Below are 23,647 nucleotides of genomic sequence, written 5' to 3'. Positions count from 1 at the left end.
TGTCAAAGTCATCTTATAATTTCTTTATAAAAAATAGCCAATCAATGGCAAACTCTTCCTATTTTTTCCTTTCAAATGCCCTCCTTATCTTTCTTACCTTGCCATTTCCTTCCTACCATCACAGACATGGGTCTTCTCCTACTGTACCAAAGCTCTTCACCATAAAGGAACCATACAATATTGCTTCTAAGTTTTAGGATGAGATTTTCCCCACATTTCACTGATGCCAACCCCATCCTGAAGCCTTACAGGACCACAGTAGATATTTCCCTTAAGACACACAGGATAATTATTTTACTTCAAACTCGGTACATAGTGTATTCTTTTACTACTCTTTTACTAGTTTAAAAACAATGTGCCTACATTAAAAATCCAATTGGTATCTTCTCACTGAATGTTTCTCATATTTGCAATGTGCTTCTTTACGCACCAAGCTTGCTAAGCATTCTCTCCTAAGAAACTGCCATTATCAATTGTTCAAAAAGAAGAGGTACTATTCCCCGAAATTCACTCCAGCTAAATGTTTTACATTTTCTCTTCAATTCACAGTATAACTGTATACTCCTTTTTGTCTTATGGATTTATTATCTATATTTACACTGATTATTTATGAGCTTAAGATTTTGGTTTTTTAATAGTTTTCTTTAAGAGATATTTTTATGCCTTGAACAGAAAGACCTTTGCAGACAGCCTAGAACAAGGGGTATATAAACAATATCTTCTTTCTTGTAACAAGAAGAAAGACCTACCTGCCCATGCTTTTGCTGAGGAGCAATCCCATGAGGCATTTCAGGATGCGATGGGGCCTGAAGGTTGGCCCCCCGGGTTTTTGGACGCACCACATCAGAGACCAGACTAGAGGTGATTGCTAGAGACTTGGGCCGAGTAGCTGTAGTGCCCATTCCACTTGGGGGGCTTTGTTCACCTTTTCTGTTTATAGCTTCCTCTTCTCCTTCAGAGTCCACAATAAAGACATATTCAGCTTTGAAGAGGTCACTTTGCTGCATTCCTTGAGGTTTGTTTGCTTTAAATCCCCTTCCTTGTGAAATCTTTTCTCTGATCCCTGAAGGATAAGTCGATATCTCTTGGTCTCTTTCCGGTTGGCTCCCAGAATTCACAGTCAAGTACTCATTGAAGTTAGACTGCAATAAGTGTAGAGACATAAAAGCATTGACATTGGTTTGACAAATCCTTCTTTTTGGTATGTATACTTAAAACCTGAACCTGCTTATAATCTCTAAAAACAAGAGTTTTTAAAAACATATTTAAAACTTAGGTTGGTTTAGGAGAGATTGAGTTGAAATTAATGATTTACTTTTACTAGCCCACCTGTTTGTCTTGGTCAAAACTAAAACAATATAGGGCTCAGAAGCGATATCAACAAACAAAACTGCTTTCAAATAAACCATGATATGATTTTTTAAAAGAAGGAGAATACAACATTTTCCATGAAGACATTTATGAAACAAATGGGGATCTGGTCAAGGGTTTTGTTAATGATCAAGAAAATGTGTATATCGTGTATAAAACAGGGGAGAAAGGAAATTTCATTGAAAGGTTCTAAAATAATATAAATATGTCTGAGAGAAAAAATAAAATTGGTATAAAATGCACTGATATTCAGATACAACATTTAAGCTAATTGGGAAGAACTTATAAATAGGACACCAAAAAAAGATAGATATTTTTAGTATGAAGTATTTTTTAATATTATTTCATTTTGGATTTGTAATTCTAAATCATTTCCTATCCAACTTTCTATGAATATACAGAAGATTTACAAGACCAGGAGGAAGATAGATTTATCATGCTACTGAACACTTTTTTCTAAAACAATAGAAGCTATGTATGCTAAGATTGTTTTTAAAAGACGCAATGTACCAGAAAGAGAAGAGAGCAAGAAACTGAAAACCCATTTGAAGAAATAATGAAAAACTTCTCTAATCTGGTAATGGAAATAGACATACAAGCACAGGAGGTCAGAGAGTACCAAACAAGATGAAACAAAAGAGGCCCACACTAAGACACATCATTAAAATGCCAAAGGTCTAAGACAAAAAGGAAATCTTAAAAGCTACTTACAAGGGAACTTACATAAGACTGTCGGCTGATTTCTCAACAGAAAGTACAAATTGCCAGTTATAAATATAGTCACAGAGATGTAAAGTACAGTATAGGGAATATAGTCAATAATACTATAATAACTATGTATGGTGTCATATGGGTGCTAGACTTATGAGGGTGATCACCTCATTAGTTATATAAATGTCTAATCAACATGTTGTACACCAGAAACTAATAAAATATTGTATGTCAACTATAATTGAAATTTTAAAAAATATATTAAAGAATACAAATAAAATTATTTCCAAATAGAAAAGTTAAAGAAGACACTTATTAAACTAAAAGAAATTAAATTTCAATTTCAATTTTGATCATCAATTTAATGTATGCCAATACGTATTATGTGTAGTATGTGTGAAGATAGAAGTAAAATCATTGATTAGATGATTAAGAGGTTGACTTTATAAAACTATTCCACACTTTTCAGATGATGATGTAGTCAAGATAAAACACAAATTCCCTCTGATTGGAATTTCTCTGACAATGGTCATTTCACATATTAAATTACAATCCTATATAGTAATAAAAGCCCACATCGAAAGGAAATTTAAATTTAAAAAAGAAGGATTCAAAAGCAGATAGCTTATTATGGAAAGTAATGGAATAAATAAAAAACTGGCAAAAATTCAATTAGCATTTGAAAACATTATTAATGATCTAAATTAACTCCCTCCCCCACAGTCCATCATTCTTAATTCCTTTACTCTGATGTATTTTTACAGCATTTACCACTAACCAAGATTTTATTATATACTTTTCACTTTTTTCATTGTCTGCATTTCTAATCACAAATAATTTACATGTGTTTACTTTATTCACACAGAATCTACATCACTAAGCACATAGCATGTATTCTGTAACCATATAATGAGCAATTGTCTTATTATAACATTGAACTGTTTTTAGGTATAATATTGTTTTATTATAATACTGAACTGTTTTTAGAAAGTAGAAAAAACAATCTTTACTCTTTTAAAGACATAGCTACATATGTATCATTGCAATCAGCAGATGAATATCATCATCTTAGGAAGCTTTGGACATACACAACCAAATTTGGTTCATACATCACAGTCTCACATACTCAGGACACCTAATAAAAAAGCCTCTATAAATATATGCAGTTGAGTACTATTAGGGAGAAACTTCTCAAAAGTGCCTTATGTAGTATTCAGGATGACTCTGAAATAATTAGGCCCCTATAGTCCTTAAAATAAGAGTATTGAAAGTCCCAGAATCACAGATATATTACTATTTACTAAATGAGATGTTTTTATACAGACAAAGTAAATTAGATTATTTTATCCCCTTCCTGTTGACTCAAGAATACCACAAAGTTCATTCAGTTACATTTTATTTATAATAAGACTATTAAAATACATCTTAAAGATTTTTTTTTTTTACCCATGATGTCATTATTTTCACACAAGCAATCTAAAGTTTTTGTTCTTGTGTTTTAATTTAATTTTCTGTATTGGTTTCATTTTGGATAGGTATAATCAGGCTATAAATACAGTTTTATAACCTATTTTATCACTTAATATAAGGTTAACATTTTCCGTGGAATTACATAATTGCTATAATTAAAACTTGCTCAAGGTGATTTATTATTCTATTCTTAACTTTTCTCTGATTGTTAGACATTAGGCTGTTTTTATTTTTCTCTGATTATTTTCTTGCATAATTATTTTCTTCTTTTGTGCTATTTCCTTGGGATACCTTTCCAAGAGTGAAATTATTGAAAGGTTATAAACAGTTTTACGATTGTGGATAAGGGCATTCCACCAAAATTGTAAAAATTCACAAAACTAGCAGCAAAATATGAGCATGCAAATATTTTCACAATTGTGCCAACATTGGATGTTACATTTTTTTAATGTTGCTAGTTTATTACATGAGAAATAGTAACACCACACTCTTTTATCTTGTATTTTCTTTCAAAATAAATTTAAACTTTTTTTTGAATTTTGTTTTTGTTATTTTAAGATACTTTTGAAAGAAGAGGAGGTGCCAGGAGGCAAAATGTGTCATGTGAATAGTAAACAATAAGATGTCAACTCAAAAAGATTGAAAATAATGAGAATAATGTATTAGTGAGTACCTGGGATTGGTAACCTTTAAATTTCTATTACATAATTATATTTTTAGTCGACCATAGATTTCACAGTCACCTCACTTTAAGCAGAAAAAAATAAACATTCATACCAGTTTTCAAGTAATGATTATGGATAATTTAATGTTAATTGCTTGATATAAAAAAGTAAAAATAATCCTACCCTATTTACAGTTTCTGGATTCTTATCACTTGGTTCCTCAGGAATTTTAACAAGAAATTTAGAGGTGTCAGCCAACTGAGAGTGGGTTGGTAGTCTTCTGACAGTGGGGACAAATGTGAAGATCAGAGGTTTGGCTTCAGAATCACCAGAAGAGACCTATGAGACATGTAATAAATTAGACTTTCAGTCTTGTCAAAGGTTTAACTTGACTTTATTCTCTATATACCATGAATAAAAATCATTTAGTTTGATAAATTCCCTATTGTCCTGTGACTGTATGAATGGCTGCCAAAGAAAACAGCTATAAAAATAGTCTTAGTAGATCAGATTCTTTTTTTATGACACCATTTGTCAGAAAAAGCATTCAATCCCAGGAAGATCTTGTTATAGGAAATGACAATAAAATAGCAGGTTGGCAAGCTGATCTGCTGGAATATTACAGGGCATCTCTACCTTAGTGAGTTCGTCACAAACAGCATCTGGTCTGTTTCAAAAGAAACTTTTATCCATTTAACTCTGGATTAACAACTTCAATTTGACTCATAATCACTAAGCATACAAGAAACTTCCAACATTTATCATTAACAAGAATGCTAAATATGGATTTAAAATTAGAAGTACATTTTTCTGGCTATCAAAATGTGACTGTCTGCTCTAAAGGCTCTGCTTTCTCTTTCATTCATTCTTTATTTATTCAAAATCAGCAGCTAGGGATGCAAGAGTGAACAGGAAATAGTCAATATACCACTGACAAGTAGAAAAATGGTATGCATGGAATACTGAGGGAAAAGTAATGTGGTGTATCTACCTACCCAACCTAAGAAACTCTGGGAAAGAAAAAAAAAAAAACTCCTGAAATTTAAATCCCAGTGAAGAAGATAAAGATGTCCCAGGCTGAGAAAATCAGGTGAATGAAAGCATAGAAAGAAGCAGCAGGTGTGGGGATCAAGCTCACGTTTTGTCCTATTGACAGTAGAGAATCATTAAATAACTGTAGATTGGAAAATGGCAGTTATTAAAATCACATTAGAATTACGATAAATAATTCTGCTTTTAAAAGACACAAAGCTAGAGACATCAAAAACCCAAGAGCAATCAATTAAAAACTAAATGAAAAGGAGAAAGAGAAGATGGTGCTATAAATTTATCTTGAAAGAAGGTTGGGTCAATAGTAAGGAGAGAGGCTGAGAGTTAGAGAGGGAAGTAGAATCAAAGAGTTGCCTTTTGGTCTGTAATAGGATAGACTTAATCATGTCTGTAGACTGAGAGAAGATACCATAGAGAATGAAAGTGAAGCAACATCTTAGAGGAAGAAGGCAGAATAAGTTAAGAAAACAAAAGAAGAAACATGGCCTCCTTGGCATCCAGAGAAAATAAACTAAAATAAAGAAAAGAATATGGCGGAGTAGGGGAAGAGGGAAGGTGAGAGAAATCACTTGATATAATCAGTGTCTATGATAAATTCAGCCTCATCTAGTCAGAGTAACCCTGCCCCTCTGCTGCCTCCATGCCTCTGTCGCAAGAAATATGATTTGCACTGGCAATATAGCCTATTCTACTCTCCCTTCAAGCTGTACCACCTTTCTATGCCGTGGCAGCTCAGATCTTGTCTCTGTAAGAAATCCAGTCCTTAGTCATCTCTCAATGTACCACTTTTCCATGCTGTGGCAGCTCAGATCTTGTCTCTGTGAGAAATCCAGTCCTTAGTCATCTCTCAATCACTATATGCTATGCAGACCCTCAGTGCATCTTGTACACTGCTCCAACTCTGAAAGCCTTTTCACTGTACGCTGGAATTTAGTGTCTGGAATTTAGTCGGCCATTACAAAATCCTCCATATTTTTAATCTCTTCTCTAAATATTCTAGCTCTAATTAAACTATGGTTCCCTCTGAAGGACACTTCCTTTCAAGAAGCTCTCTCAGTGGTAGCTGTTTCCTCTCATACTGGGCCAGGGAGTGAAATAGGTGCCCTCCTTGTTCCTTATTACTGCTTCCAGACTATTCTTACCTAAAAACTTTCAGGTTTGAACCTTATGTCATCAGTCTATACCACTCACTGCCTCTCTTTGTCATGGTCATTTGTCCACACCCAAATCAAACCCTTTTTTCTTTGAAGATTAAGTTCCTGGCTCAATATCCTTCCCCTTAATACTATGATTTTTATAATTCCCAACATTATATCCTATGAGTAATTTTGTCTTGCCTTGACCTCTACTCTTCCTTGCCTCTTACAGCCCTAGCCTAGAGCAATAGCCACAGACTCTTCGTAATTTCAGTTTTTTCATTCTCTGACCACTACTTCTTTTCTTTCCATACCACTCCTCTAGTTTCTCAACTCCAACATTTCTTGGATCTTATCAGAATGAAAATCTTCTGATACTTCTAACATTATATTTTCTCATGTTTCTTTTTCTTTTAACCAGCCTGTGTTTACCACATACTGTATTTGCCACAATTACTTCCATGCATTCACCTCAAATGTCATACCCTCTCCCACATCTTCATTCCCATTTGGGTAAATCACAGTCCTCACTAAATCTAACCCCCTACATACTCTGCTCCTGAATCACAGAGGTAAACATGGTTGGGGAAAATCACATGACCACGCTTACTGGTTTTGCTTCAAATTTATGACTCTGAGACTCAAGTGGGCCATTTGATGCTGCTCTATAATCACACTATGGTTCCATAGCCCATTCAGTCTTCCACTCACCTAGAAAACTCACTTCTTTTCCTCTTTCTTCAAACCACCAACATCATCTTCCCTAGTTTTGCTCTAAGCTGATGACTTTGTTTCTCACTTCACTGAGATAATTAAAGCAATCAGAAAAGAACTTCCAAGGTCCTCATTACCATATCTACTCACCCACCTACATCTTTGCCTTTTTATGTGGCCTTCAGTCCTGCCACCATGCTCCTACTAAAACAAACCTTCACATGAACACTTTACCTTATACTTATTTTTATTTATTCAACAAGGACTTATTAAATGCCTACTAAATGTGAGGCTCTACTGTAGGGGTAGGTGATATAACAGTGAACAAAAATCTCTACCCTAATGGAATTTATATTCTAGTGAAGGGAGTAGTAAAAAAAAAAAAAAAAAAAAAAAAAAAAAAAAAAAAAAAAAAAAAAAAAAAAAAAAAAAAAAAACAAAGAAAAAAAACAAAAAAAAAAAAAAAACAGCTAGAAAGACTAAAAGGCTATTGCAATGATCCATGGGATAGAGAATGTTAGTTTGAACTTGGGTTGCTGCAGTAATAGTAATCAGAAGTGTTAAGATTTACACTATACTCTAAAGGAAAATCTTAGAATTTGCTGAAAAGTTAGATGTCAAACAAGTATAAAATTTTTGACCTTTTTTTTAATTCACTGAATAATCTTTTTTTAATTCACTGAAATGGGGAAAACAGGTGAAGCTAGTTTGAGAATAAAAATTACATTTGATATGCCAAATATATATCCGAGTTGAAATGTATATAAGAGAGTCAAGTTTAGAAGAAAGTCTATGCTAGAGGTAAAATTATTAGGATTGTTAACCTATACGTGGTATTTAAAACTATGAGACTAGATGAGATCATTAAGGGAGTAAGCACAAATAGGAAAAAAAGAAGTCCAAGGCTGAACCCTCCAGACTCTACCATTAAGTGATCCAGCAGCAGAGAAAGAACTAGTAAAGGTGGCATGGATTTTAAAGAAAATAGAAAAGACTGGAATATTATTAACAACAATAGGAAAGAGGACTGACCGTAAACAAATAAAAGAACCGACAGACTATATTGAGAATCTAACCCAAACGTAAATCTATGAATTTGCAGTGAAGCAATTTGCTTAGATTTTTGATACTATCTCCAAGAATGCTCAACTGACTATCAAAGAAATGGAAAGTGTATTATGGCATTTACAAAACTGATGTTTGCAAGTGATTTTAGCAGAAGGATGTTGCGACTATAAAGAAATTGAGAGTAGTGATGAGAGTAAAGCAAATGATCAACCATGGGTAGGTTCAGTTTAGATAGGCAAAGAAAGGAACCTCAAATTCAAGGGACTAGAAGTCTCTGGCTCAAAAACAGATTTGACAGTATGGTAAGTGTCTGGGAGAATGGCTTGGGGTCATAGTATGGTTGTGAGAGTTTAATGTCTACAAATACCATAATTTGAGATGATTATAAAGTCCAGACTTTAGCCTTGAGACTGCATATCTGAGATGAAAAAGCAGGAAGAACACTGAGATTGTGAAGGTCAAGGAATTATGAGACAAGAATGTTAATAGCTTTGCCCTTATGAAAATGAAAGCAAGATTGGGCTGAAGAGAATGATATAGCATGATGGCTCAGTGTAAGACTGGGGTCAGGGGATTCCTGGAACAGGCTACCTGGGACATTATGTTGTTAATTGAATACTTTTTTTGTGATCATGAAATCAAAGAGAACTGGATTTCCTTTAGGAGATTTTACCCAACTTATAGGCTTAATGAACTAACCCTGAACCATTTATTATAGGGTATATCTTTCCGATATAACTAAAAAACTAAAAGATCTGTGAAACAATGTATGTTCTTTAGGAGGTATAAAATACACAAACCCTTCTAAACCAATTTTTAAAATATTTTTTTCTGCCTTGGAAGATATTTGTCATTATCCTCTGATTGTAGTCATGTCACAATTCCTAGGTTTCAGCTTATCATCAGAATATAATAAATCAATACTTTCCTTCATAGGAAGGAACATTAGATTCTTTGTGAGATTTGGGAATCCCACTAGTCTTATCAGCAATATATAATACAACATACTTCCTGGATGGATTATTTTCTAGGAAAGTTTCTTTACCTGACTAATGTCATTAATATCATGATGGATGGAGAGTGGTTTTAGCAAGGGAATCACTGAAGGTAGTTCAGATAATTCATCATGGACTTTCATTTGGGTAGAAATAAAGATAGTCTTTTAGGAGTCAGAGAAGAAGTGACATTGTGACTTTGTCCCCAGGTTCCATAGGTCTGCCCTCATCCTCCATGTGGATGACTATAGGTCTGTCTTAGGTTCCATCCAAATTAAATTTAAATAATAATGTATCAAAGGCTTCAGTATAAGCATTCCATTGTTATGAAATCTAGATAACCATTATTAACAGTAAGTGGCTTTGCCTTCTAAAGTATTTAAAATGATAAAAAATTTACTTCTCCAAAAGTCTTGCAAAATTTATATAATTCAATGCTACTCAAATTTCTATAAAGTACAAATAGATCTCCGCTAGTGTAAATGAAAACATGCTTCGATGAATAAGGTGTGCCTTTATAACAATGCCCTCAAAGGAATGTCTAAACATAAACACATGTTGACAGTAAAAGCCACTGAGAAGTGAAATTATTTTCTTCTACTTTATTATTATATTTTCCTATAGAAACATCCATATCCTACATAAAATTTCTTCACCAGCATAGAACGATTTTTTATTTTAGTTGAACCAATATGCGTTATTCAAGAATAACATAAAAATAGAAAGTCTAATAGAACTAAAGACTCATTCAACTTCCTAGGTTATTATTGAGAACAAGATCAGAGATAAATTCCTGTCCACAGACATATCTTCAGAAGAGCAACCACAAAAAGAGCAATGGTTTGGTACTCGCTTTTAAGCTGGGAGTACAATGTTCACATGGGGCTCTTTTCTCTGCCTTTACCTAGCCTCCTCTTATCTTACCAAGTATGCACAGAATTTTTTGTACAGAATTTTGGTTAGAAAAGGATTTGAAATTACATCGGCTACACTATGCAACATTTAGATGAAGAGCCACGCATTAGCCAGTAGACTGCTGAATCCCTTCTTCAGGAAAGAAAAAAAAAAATGCTATTTATTGCATACTGTGACCAAGTTCCATTGGAGCCTAGAAATTAATCGCTATGGTGATGAAAAATCATTTTCCACACAAAGCAGAAACAGATGCATGTTAATTGAATGCCAATTAACACCTTCAGTCGTCAATGCTGTTTAAAATCATATCTTAGTTTCTATCCTTGGGAAACTATTTTAATAATAGAAATTAGAGTTGAAAGGATTAAAATCTTTTCCTAAATAAGGTTTCAAGCACTCGAAATCTCTGAAACTGTCACCTTCTCACCAGGCAGTCAAATAATAATTTAAGAAATTGTCTTCCCCACGCCACACAGGCTAACAGCTCCATTGCTCAGTTTCAGGCTGTGATGCCTTCCTTTCTTCTAATTCCCTTAAATTTCTCCTTCCAATGTTGACACCCACACTCACAGATGGCCACTAGCTTGCTGTTGAGAAGAGACATTACAGGATGTCTCAGCATTAACACTATGCCAAGGGCAGTCCTGAGCATATTCTTCGGTCGCCCAGTAAGCAGTTCTGCCTTTACAATAACTATAGATAACATTTCATTTGAATACACAGTCAAATTTATCTACACCCAGGCAGCTCTCCCTCAAGCCCTCTTGCAGCAAACGCCACAGTGCACAGCCTTTAAAAGTTCTTGAAAGCATTAAGGAAAGACTTCCTTTTACCTGGGGTGTGGTCTGAATGCTCCCTGTTAAGATGCACGAGCTCATTTGGAAGTAAGTTCTCCGCAGTCACTCAGAAAAAAGCCCCTATTCTGGGAGCAATTGATTCATCACATAAGGGAGTGAGCAAACCAATGATGAGGTGGGAAGGGAGCCTCTCACTGAAACAACACACACTCACTCAGATAAAAAAGAATTCTAAAAAGAGGGAAAGTGCAATCCTCCCTGAATTGAAGAATTTCGTTGGCTCCAAAGAGTAGTTTCATGTTTAGACAATTTTTAGATTTGCAACTTCTTAAGAGATTATATTGACTGCTGAAATGGAGCCAGCAAAAGTGAAAGAAAAAAAAAAAGCCACCTATTATGTTTGCCCTGTTTTCATGCATGTATTCTAATTACATATTCTTCAAAAAGAAAAGAGAAGCCAGATTGTGCAGCAACAAGAAGCTGATTGAAGGGCCCGAGAATATGCCAATCTCAGTGATCAGTTGGTTACACTGAGAACATTTAGAGGTACAAATATATGCAAACACTGTGTCTAAATAAAGAACTAGAAAGCACACAGTGATCATTTCAAAAAATCAATAACTTTAATTATAGGTCCTTGGCATATAAATAGCAAGCAACGATATAGGAGCATCTGCAATAACTGAAGTTTTGCTATTAACTAAGTCAGCTATAAATTAAAGCTTGAAATCAAACATTTGTCAAAACAAAATTCCATTCCAAGGTTCCTAGAAGACAGTGAGTGTCCTGAATGCAGACAAACCTCAAAACTTCACACATGAAATTGATTGGAGTCTTCGGCTTTCAGTATTTCTATTTTCTAAGTATTGATTTTTTCTCTCCAAATCTGCAATATCTATATTTGTACTTTGGCAATGAAAGATGTTGTGTCCCAAGAGCTGGTTATAAACAAAAGGGTATAGGAAAGAATGAAGGTTTTATTTCAAGGACCTAGATTATGGCTCTTAACATTTTCAATGTTATCGAAAGCCTAAATTCGTGGAAATATTACAAGTAAAATAATTGTCAAGTAATTTTGTTAGCGCATTGGAAAAAAATACTCCAAATAACACAGTACTTTTTGACCTATAATATGATCTAAAATTTTGATTATAAGTACTGTTACATCACTAAACAAATTATGTGGTCTGTTCTATGCTATATGACTATATTCTATATACTCAAAAGAGAATAAAATATCCTCCAGCTCTCAAAGAGCTTACAGTCCATTGAGAATATAGAACAGGTATACAAATAACAGGGATACAAAGCAAAACAAAGAGAAAGAAAGAAAAAAGAAAAGAATACGTCCCGTACCGCAATTCTCAAACTTTGCACATAAACTCCCCAGAGATCCTGTTAAAATGCAGTTTCTGATTGAGGACATGAGCCTCAGATTCTGCATTGCCAATAAGCTCCCATTTGATAACTTTCTGTTGGTCCGTGACACTTTGAGTAGTAACGACTTAGAGGAATTTTTAGAGCACGGTGAGATCGTAGCCACCTGGTATATGTGGCATTTGGGCTGCATTTAGAAGGATGGGGAAATAGGGAGCTATAAAGGTGGGAAAGAATAGCATTTATTTCAAGCAGAGAGAAAAGCTTGAGTGAAGGCACCTATCAGAATTGCAGTAAGCAGCAAGTATAGTCATAAAGAATGGAACCCTAAAGCAAGATTGTACACTGGCTGTGGGACCTAGGGGAAGTTACTGAACCTCCCGAAGACTCCGTTCCATCACCTGTGAAGTGTAGACAAGACCAGTACTTATTTAAAGGGTTCTTCTGAGGATAACAATTAAAATTCAGCATGTAAAACCTTAATCCTGTGCCAGCAAATGCTTAACATATGTTACCCCTGTTAGTACTGTTATTATCCAATTTAGTAAACAACATAAATGAGAATAAAGGAAAATAAGACTAGAAAAGCAGGTTAAGCCTTGAATTGAGATATTTTAATTTTATTCATTGGGAAACAGGAATGAAGAATATATATAAATTCTATTATATATATTAACATTTATTTTATATATCTAATTACCATGATATGTATATGTAAATTCAAACATCAAAGGATAACATTAATAAATCCTAGTGACCCTACATCTCAAGTTCTAGTGTGTGGCTTTCCAATGGGAAGTAACATTCTGGTTCTTTGTCAATTACTCATCAGTTTATTCTAATGGATTTAAACAACCGTAAAGCTTATTCTGTCCTTCCTCCAATCTCTTCTTCCTCTCATTCCCTCCCCGAACATAAAGCAAAGTTATACATGTTGGCACAATCAAATTTGGAAGAGAAATACTTCAGCCCCTAACTTTTGCACTACTTAAATTCTTCCTTGAATCATTTACAACATGAAAACCAAATAAATTAATCCATATTGTTGTTTTATTCTGAGTCTAATTAGAAACTTTTTACTAATCAATTTCTTTCCCTTGTTTTATTAATTAATAATTGTTGGTGTTATAGACTATTACATTGATAGAAGTCACAATTTTTATTTTAAAAAACACATAATAGTCATGCATTATAACAGTAGCCATCTGGTTAGTAACTACGTATAGCTTCAAAGAGCACATGTATTTAGGACAATTTCTATAGAAACCATCCTCATTTGAATAGAAAGTAATGGTACCTGGTCAAAAAAAACAACAAAAAACAAACAAACAAACAAACAAACAAACCAGCCTCCAGTCTTGGATGAGAACAAGCAAATCAATTACTTAGGATGGGAGTAAAGAGAGGAAGAAAGAGTCAATCTTGTAATTAAAACCATTTTTCCTATGAATAAGAAGGTTTCCTACAGTCTGCCCAAGACCCAGAAGTATTATATAAATACAAACTTTTAATGATCTCTGTTCCACAAAGGAACACAAACTGCTCTATTGAATAATCTTTTTCCAAAAGAGAATTGTTTGTCAACATTTGCAACAGACAAAAACAATCTAAAATTCTCTTCAAAATCCCTCATTACTGATGGCTGAAGTACGGCATCCTTCGCCCTTCTTACTACACAGATATTACTGCAATACCTTTCAGTCAAAAGACTCTTAGGATATTGTTTTTCAAATAAATAATATAGAACAAATAGTCTCCTCTCCTGATATGAGAAACAAATTTGAGAAAATAATAGATTAGTCCACAAAAGTTTTCCAAGAAACAGATGATTAAACAGATCCAGTTGTCAAGACTATTCAGATGTCCATTTCTCTGTTCTTTATGCCTTGTGTTTGGTAAAAGAAGGTACAAGAAATCCCATTTATTTTTCTTCATAAATACCTGTTGAGTGTCAGGAACTATTCTAAGCTCTGGGAGACATCAAGAAAAGAAGACTTGGACCCTATTCTCAACATGGTTGATAGTCCCATGAATGAGATACCTTCACAAGTTACACTGGTGGTGAGTGAAGTAGAGGAGAGTGCAAGGTGATATGCTGACTATAGGATGCATGGAGAAATGGTCTCAGGCAAATCCCAGGGAGATTTCACTCTTAGCTTCTGCACTCTTAGTTCCTGTTTCTAGTGACCAACATTGGGACACTTATTCTGTTTTAGCTCTGAGTGGTGTTATTCCTCTGAAGATGAGAATCATCAGGAGTTTGGATCCCTGTCTCCAGGGTAAAGGTGATTCCAGGGATCACAATGAGGGCTATCCCAATTCACAGACTCAAAACTGAGTATATACTATTTAAAGTGAATTCTGACATCTCATCAAAAATGCATGAGGTTCCATCACAGTCTAAGTTTGGCCTCATCTGTATAGGACACATGTATTGGTCTCATCTAGATTGCTTCTATGTCATTTCTTCATGCAATACCCTTCAACAGCTTCCCTTGTCATCTAGAAGATAAGTCAAAATCCTTATGCTAGCCAACAGCCCAACATGATCTTGTCCCTACTACTCTCCTCTCCTGAGCTCTAGCCTCTGTGATTTTTATGCTTTCCTAGAGAATGCTAATCCCACTCTCTGGAATGCTTTTCCCAAGCTTATTATTTTTCCTTCACTTCTCCAGATTTCTGCTCAAATATTACTTAAACTGTAAAGTAAACTACCGTACCTGAAATTGCAACTCCAATCCTAACCCCTTGCCAGCACTCTCTACCCCCTCGGCTCATGTTATTTTTCTTCAGAGCATTTATCACCTCTATTGCTTGTTTACTACCTGATTTTGTTATTGGATTTTAAACTCCTTGGGGGCAAAGATTATTTTTTTTGATCACTGCTATTATCCCAGCAGCTAGAACAGTATGTGGCACATATAAGCACTCAATAAATATTTGTACTTCTTGACTGACAGTGATTTCTTTTTTGTGGGCATTTCTTACACTTCTTTTCTTCTAATGGAAAAAAGTAATAATTTTGGTAAACTTTGAACTGACTGTTCAGAAGAAAACAGAATCAGCCCGATCTCCTCAAGTTTCTCAGTTTCACTGGAGTGGTTACTGCTGGGGATCACAAGTCCTTGCTAAGAACCAAGGGTATAGGGATTGATATGCATTGTTATTTAAAATAACAGGAGGAGTAATAGCATGCTATTTTCTGTTTCAGATATATTTATATATGAAGAATGCCCTCAAAAAGCCTTCATTATATTCTACAGATAAGTATTTTATCTGCATTACTCAATTTCAACAATGATAAAAACTGTATTCAAAAAGTGTTATAAAATGGATCAAACATAAAAGGGTTTAATTGATTATTTTAGAAAGCCCGAAGCTCTTTACATTCAGGCTCTGCTCACTAGGGCAAGTCATAAACCTCCCTCATACAGGGTAGATTGTCATAAAAAAGATTGATAACCAATGTTTTGTCATTGGAGTCACATCTTGACATTCAGAAGCAATTGCATTTTAAATGAACTTTCTCATACTTGGGTAACAACGAATAGGCTAAATATAAGTGTATATCAAAAAATGTCTACTGCTTACTATACATATTCTATATTTTATTTTAATTCATCACTTAATTCATAGCCTATAGACAGACATGACTCTTAGCAGAATAAATGAAAGAACTGAAGGCAGATGTCAGAAAGTCGGTTTTTGTCAGTTTTCTCTTAAGCTACCTAACTTTGATTAGAAGAATAAAACAGAAAGCAATGTAAAAGTAGAACTAGTTGTGTGTGCAATAAAGTAGAGGGAACATGGCCTTTAGGTCAGAGAATATTGGTGTGGTATCACCATCCCGCCCCCCGCCACCTATTAGCTATGTGACCCAAGGAAGATTCTTGATCTCTCTGAGCAACATTCATTTATAATCATAGAATTTATCAAACAAACTGGGACACTCTTGAACATGAGAGGGAGCGGGGGCACTATTAGTAATTTTACTTTAGGACGATAGGCATAAAATGGAACTGTTGTGGACAAATCAAGACATAATCAGCCTATTTGCAATTTTAAGATAATATCTCAATACCATTGTGAGGTTAAAATGGCATGATATAATATTCTATATAGGAAGTTTAACAATACAGGTGTTCAATAATAGTTACAACTCCTTTCTCAGAAATAGAAATTGGCTATTGGTTAGGGGTGGGGATGATATGAGGGGCTTATCGTGTTATCTTTTAAAACACGGAGCAACGTGAATGACTGACATGCTACATACTCTGCTTCAGATGCTCTGCAACAACCCTCTCCTTTCCAAGTTCTAAGAAACTCGGAGATTCCATGTGAATCATTTTAATTACATCATGAGAGTAACATAATTTCTGACACACGAAGTACTTTATAAAATCACTACCTGAAGACTCCTTCCCTGACTCCATGAGTTAGATACAACCTCCTGTTGTGCACTCTCTTAGCACCTTGTCCTTCACAACATTTGTTGCTATTAAAATTCTATCATTATTTATTGAATTCTTTAGGCTTCCCTGTTGGAATATAAACACCAGAACAATAGGAAATTTCTACTGTGTACTCTGCTGCACCCCCAGCACCTAGTATAGTGCCTATCACATGGTAGGGGGTCAATAAATATTCATTAAATAGATGAAAGATTGTGCACTTTCATGATACTTATATGGAAGACACAGAGAGAGCAAAAGAGATTTCTGTCTTCAAGAAACATGATGTCAGAGTCCATCAAGTAATAAGAGTGATTTAATCACTGTATAATTTTGTTACTTTGAAGATAGAGCACATATAAAAATAACAAACCACACTGAATGCCAAAGCTGTGAATGTTTTAGGAGTGTATGGAAGGCATCAGAATGAAAAGGATGTGTGAGGGGTCGGGGTCCATGAAGAAAAATAGGAAAAGCATCTCATATTTAGATCACTCCTCCCACTCTTAGCAGCCATGGTCTGTCACTCTGATTACCTCAAACACCTCACTCACTCTTTTCAAGATTTTATCCTACATATAATATGTACAAATACCATTTAATGAGTTGTAAATGATGCTGCTCTTGACAATTACCAGTACAAAAATTATGATGTCCATTAAACAAGAAAAATGAGACTCGGAGAAATTAAATTACTTGCTTAATGAGCATATGATGCAATTGGATTTGAACTCAGGTCTGCCTGGCTAGAACACAGGTTAATGTTGACTCTTATTTGCTGACTGCCAGCCTTACTTTAGAAATACTCATTTGTAGAAAAGTGATAAGAAAAGTGATAAGAGTACATTACAATGCAGTAGACAGCAAGAATTTTGTTCTTAGCATGGCTCCTCTCCAGGAGAATTGGGCTCTGATGAACATTTTTCCCAAGCCATCAGTATTTATTCTCACAATGTGACTACATACTCTGACTTTTCTACCTTTCATACCTGATATTCTCTTACCGTGTCTATGTTAGTTCTAGCTATAAAAGCAATGTATGATTATTTTGCAATATAACTTTAAAACAGAAATGAGATATCACCAAAAAATTCAATTATATTGTCACTGGTATGAGTGCTAGAGCTACATAAATTTCAATATGGATAGTACAACACACAGAGAAAAATATCGTTGAATGACTAAATATGTTTATAAGTATTTAATTATGTTAAACAATACTTATCTTCAAAAACATCTGAAGTAATGTGTGAACTCTAACCTATGTTTTACATCAATTAATTCTACTAATGGAAACAAATTTGGAGTCATAATCACATTCAAATCATTAATCTACCTATAATTAACTGATGATACTATGTAAGTTTCTTAAATTCTATGAGCTTTGGTTTCTTCATCTATAAAATGGGCATAATAAAAGCATCTAAATCCCATAGGATGAATGTGAAAATTAAATGAGATGACATAAATACCCCTAGTGTATGGCCTGACACATAGTAGTCACGTAATAAATATTAATTTTCTCTTTCTCTTCGGGATAGATGAAATGTCTGAGGTTTAATGAAAATTCGTAATTGATACAAATATCAAAATACTACCATGTTTACTTGCACAGTTTCCTCCTTTTTCTCTCCTTAATGTGTTCAAACCAAAGCAGAAAGGCAGATCTTAACTCTTGTCCATCATCATCTTAAAGATCTTCTACGAACACTGTGACAACTGTTAAAAACCAGACTCATCAGGAGTTAACCAAAAATCAAGTAGCAAGTTAATAGAGCTCATGTTTGTTCCATATTCTCCAAAATCAGTCACCACTTAGACTGAAGGATTTTCTTGAATGAACGTGCATATGTATTTATAAAAGATTAATTGAGTGGGTAAAGAGTTGCAGGTGAAGCAAATTACATGGTGATAGTTGTTCCTTTTGATTTTAGATTTGACATTTAGTAATTTCTACCCAGTGAGAAACTAATTGATGGCTACATTTGCCAATGTATTCCCCCAGGATGGGAGGTGTCCTGGGACCAGTGTTGTCCTGCAGTCAGTCTTCCATGAAGATAGAAATTAATGATGCTTTTTTTTTTTTTGGATCACTACTTCATCCCTAGTGCTTAATATTTAGGAGATACTAAATGTACATTTGTTGAATGAATTAATTGTGTATGTCTCCCCTAGAGAAAATAAGAGGTAAGCTACAAAGGTGCTATGGGTTAAATGTAAAGAAATGGAAGATAAAACAAAAAGCTTTTCTCCCCAGGACTCACTTTAGTGGTAAGTCAGTAGGTGTGACTACAATTTAACCTTCCACTGGCACTTCTCTGACTAAATCACATTCGATGATAGAAAGTTTCCCATGTCAGAAATGGCTACTGTTTCAAAAGTGAGAGATATTAAGAAGCAATATAGAAGATATTATGAGAAAAACATTTTCATTTATTTTCTTACAGTGTGTGATGAAGTAACATGCAAGATATAAGAAGGAAATTTTTCAAGTTAATAAAATAGTCATTTAAAGGTATTTAGTACATCATGAAAGGAAAACTGAAATAGCAACTATCTTACCTGAAAAGAGCACTTTACCTATTTATCAAATTTTCCTAGAGATTAAAATAAAGAGACTATTAAACATTTACAACAAAAAGCGGCTCCCTCATTTCCATTAAAAAAAAAAAAACTAGATTATCTAACTCATAGAGCTTTTGTGATAATTAAATAAAATTATACATGGGACATTCCCAACATTATGCCTGCCATATGATAAGCTCTCAAACATGATTAGCTGTCGTAGCTGTATGATATAATACTTAGTTGACCAAATTAACTAGCAATCTAACATTAAGTATATGTTTAAAACCAATAAATGCCAGTTACATAATTATTTTTAAATTTCATAAAAATATTGTCACTTAATATATACTCCAAAATACTTTTCTTTAAAACTGGTGTTTTGATTTCTTTTTTTTTGATCAACTTTATATTATTTTTGACTTTTTTTTTATAACTCTGTATACAACAAAACTCTATTCTCACAATTTTGTTAATTGATAAGTCTACATGGAAAGACAAACTTATTCCCATCAAACCTGCCTCTTCTAATTACCAGTAAATTCTAAACAGAAGCACTTTTCTAGAGTCTTTGGTTTTGAATATCACCATGCTATTTTATTCAGAAGTCTAACTATAGTATTTCTGGTAGAAATATTTTAAGAGTTACTTCTCAGTCTTTTGGAAGCATGTATTGACATTAATAAATCTGGTTACCTGGAAAGGGTTAGGGACGCTGAGCAGGCTGGCATCTGTAAGTCTTAGATTTCAATATGCTGCCCATATGGTATCGTGTCCAGCTATGTATATACATATATATATTTTTTTTTTTCAAATCAACATGTGACTGTGTAGGAGATGGCTGAGCCTTCAAACTTTGTAAAAATAAGTTCTAGAGGTTCGAATGACATTCAGTTGAGCAGTCTGTAGGCATAAAGGAATTTGAGACACAAAAAAATCATTGTTCCAGTTCGTAGTTATTAAAATGTTTTGCTGTAAGGACAGAATGACCTCTTTCTTTCTGGAGACATTTGCTTAGGTCCATAATGTATCATTTCAATTCTCTTAATAAGTTTACTAGTAAAAACGCAATATATCTTCCCTTAGTATTTCAAATTTTTCTTAAATTATTCTTAAAATATTTTTCCCTTAAAAACTGACATAGGAAAAAAAATAAAATGAATCCCTGTTCAAAATCGTGTTTTAGGAAAAAAGGAATAATCACTAAGTACTTTTAACATTTCCTATGAAAACATACCTGAGATTTTTATTTCAGAAAAATTAATCTGTGAACTATTACCAATTCATTACTTTCTGAAGAAAGCTTCGGCTTTTCTAGACTGACCATGAGCTCAGCAGCCAGACTGCTGTGTTTGAATCCCAACTCTGCCACTTAAAAGCTGTGTGACTTTAGATAGATTACGAAACCTCTCACTGCCTCAATTTTCTTATCTGTAAACCAAGAATAATAAGATTCATAGGATTGTGGTTATATGAATTAGTACACATAAGTTCTGGGAACAGTAGAGGGCTAGAGTAAGAATTAAAGAAATATTAACAGTTATTATCAGCTATTATTAACATAGGATGACCATATATATTTTAATAGTTCATCCATTGTTTCTGACCTTCCTCTATCCATTCCCACAGCCCACTTCCAACACTTTTTAAAATAATCATTGAATGACCTTTTAGCTGCTCATATAACTGACTCTTTTTCTGAACCTGAACCTCTCTGTTAATGATATCTGTTGGCTACTTTCCTCATTAAGAAAGTCCCCTTGTCTTCTCTGAACTCTCCCTGCCTTCGCTCTTCCCCATTAACTCCTCCTCTTGTCTCCTCCTCCTCTGAGAGAAACATCCCAGAGACTAGGCACATAGCATTTCCTCTTCCCTTGCCTGCATTCTCTCCTCCTTGATAGTTGTCCTCTGCTGTCATGGTTTCGACACTCCTGAGAGCTCGCTGGCTCTACCAGTACATCTCCACTTTTGCCCTCTCTCCCAAGTCCCAGCTTCTCCTCTCTGATTCTTCTTTCGATGGCTCTGATAAAAGCACCATGATACACGTAGATGAATTGGGGAGTTTGACAAATGTGGGTTTCAGCCTTGGCTCTACAGTTTACAAGGTACATGACCGTGATCAATTTTCTTAATTTCTCAAAATCTCCATTTCCTCATCTATAATAGATCATTTAGAAAACCTTAATTAAACAATACAACAGATGTAAAGTATTTGACATAGTGCCTGGTACATGGAAAATACTAAATATATATCAGATGATTACTAATATTAATGCCCAATTGAATACATTCAAAATCTTTGACATTTTACACATATATATAAAATAACTCATATATATGAAATAACTCATCTTCTCCACTTGTTTTTATTATTCGTCTCACTTGTTTTTATTATTTGAAATAAAATATGGTAATATTTCATTTTATTTAAAATTTCTGAGTTCTGTATTTTGCCAGTATAAAAATTATATTCTGCAACCTCCCTTATTGGAAGGTGAGGCCATGCGATTAAGTTGTGACCAATGAAATGTAATTAGAAATAAGTGTACTTAAAATGGTGTGTCATGGCCATCTTTACCTCATCCTCCATCCTGCTATCTGGAATTTGGATATGATGGCTAGATCTCAAGCAGCCACAATAGACCCTTATGATAAAAGTTGCACTCTAGAGATGATAGAAAGATGAATGAATTGGCAGGAGGGGGTCCCTAACGTAAGGACTGACAACTCCTAAACTTGTTTTTAATGTACGAGAGAAGTAAGCATCTATTGTGAGGTTTCTTTCTTGTCTATAGGCAGATCTAATCTTAAATAAATTAACATTTTAATTTCTATTTCTTCCCTAACGTGCACCCTTCATTTTAGCCAGGCCAGTTTCCTTACAGTTTCCCAACTTGTTCTAGCTCAGATTGCTCCATTATCTGTATTCTATTTTCACCCTTAAGCATCTTGGATTTGCTCAACCAAAAAGATTCAGATCTAACAGGAGCCTATATCTGATCTCTGAAGTGCTCAATTCTCTTCCTCTCATCTGAATGTTTAGCATTTATATTTTATTCCACATCATCAATTATCCCCATAAGATAGTCTTGTCTCTTGAATTATTTGTAAGATAATTAGTAACCAGGTGGTGTAGGATGGGTTCTCCAGAAATATATGCCACCACAAATTTCAGGATGTCAGTTAGTTACAAGGAATCAACACTGGTGAGAAGAAAGGGGCAGAAGCAGGGTTGAGTAGAAGGAGAGGCTGAACTTTGACACAGACTCAACAGAGACAGGATAATTGGGTAGGGACCTCAAAAGTGAGTATTATCATATCTAGCCCAAGTGGCCAGGACTTCAGCTAAGGTGAGCTGTCCTGGGAAGGTATGACCACAGCAAGGCATCTCTCTGCAGATGAGGCAGACCCTGAAGGAGATAGATGGTGACTGTTTGCCAACTACACTTCATGCAGCTCAGAAGCAAGACCTTCCTCAACAAGGCATCTGGGCACCACACCTTTGTGTCTACCATCCTGTGACTAGATTTTATGTGTCTCTCCCCAAAACATCAATTTTAGTATTAAACCTTCTATAGATGTTTGATAAATACTTACAGAATACTTCATTAAAATTTAGTCTATGCCTAGCCTAAGAAATATAATTTGTACAAAGTTCCTGAGATCAATCAACTAAAATTAGGTATCAAAAGTTCCTTTATAAGAAAAATTCTTTCAAAGCATTTTCCTCCCGCTTCTTGGAACCTGCAATGACTTTGCAAAAGATTTAGGTACCTTGGTTTGCAGAATGTGCCTTTTTCACTTAACTCCATTTAATGCCTACCACTATGCTAGATGCTGCCCGGGCATCCAGAAGTACACGCAAACTGGAGAGAGCTGCCCATTTGAGTTGCTTCTTATGAGGGAACACTGTGCTCTTGAGGAAAATCTGCCAGGGAAGAAAACTTGACATTCATCCTGAGATCAAGAATGTAAATTCATTACGAGAACACTTAGATTAAGCCTCCATCGGTGTTGTTTCCACTCTTCTCTCATACGTTTCAATTCTTTTTCACTCCAACCTCATTTGGCGATCTCTGCAGAGTCTCATAAATTCCTAGAGATCTCAAAAACTTCTCCCTCCCCCTTGTTAAGGAGTGAGTAGGAAATGGTTTAAGAAAGGCAACCTTCTTGTTGAGTTACCCCACTCTTCTTTCCTACCGCAATCATTCTATCCACTCCCAACTGCACTCTATGTAGAGCAGGAGCTGAAATAGGATTGTGGAGGGTAAGTAAACTCAGACTTGAATAAGGTTCTGACTCTGGTCATTGATGAATAGGACAGCAGCGGAGGGAAAAGGCGCCAGGGCTAAATAATAATAG

The 23,647-nt window shown here is 34.6% G+C and overlaps 1 protein-coding gene across 1 annotated transcript in view; it reads right to left on the bottom strand.

Annotated features, from left to right (window-relative positions):
• The window catches only part of MLIP (muscular LMNA interacting protein), a 179,637-nt gene that overhangs the window by 103,526 nt on the left and 52,464 nt on the right, over positions 1-23,647 (bottom strand). The window contains exons 3-5 of the mRNA XM_011379094.2: positions 10,929-10,986; positions 4,401-4,556; positions 750-1,142 (exon numbers count right to left, since the gene is read on the bottom strand). Of these exons, the coding sequence (XP_011377396.2) occupies positions 750-1,142; positions 4,401-4,556; positions 10,929-10,986 (607 nt within the window). The remainder of the gene's footprint in view (positions 1-749; positions 1,143-4,400; positions 4,557-10,928; positions 10,987-23,647) is intronic.

The sequence above is a fragment of the Pteropus vampyrus genome, unplaced genomic scaffold (assembly GCF_000151845.1).
Source record: "Pteropus vampyrus isolate Shadow unplaced genomic scaffold, Pvam_2.0 Scaffold353, whole genome shotgun sequence".
In the NCBI taxonomy this organism is placed as follows: Eukaryota; Metazoa; Chordata; class Mammalia; order Chiroptera; family Pteropodidae; genus Pteropus; species Pteropus vampyrus.
This window is presented reverse-complemented; position numbering and strand designations above follow the sequence as displayed.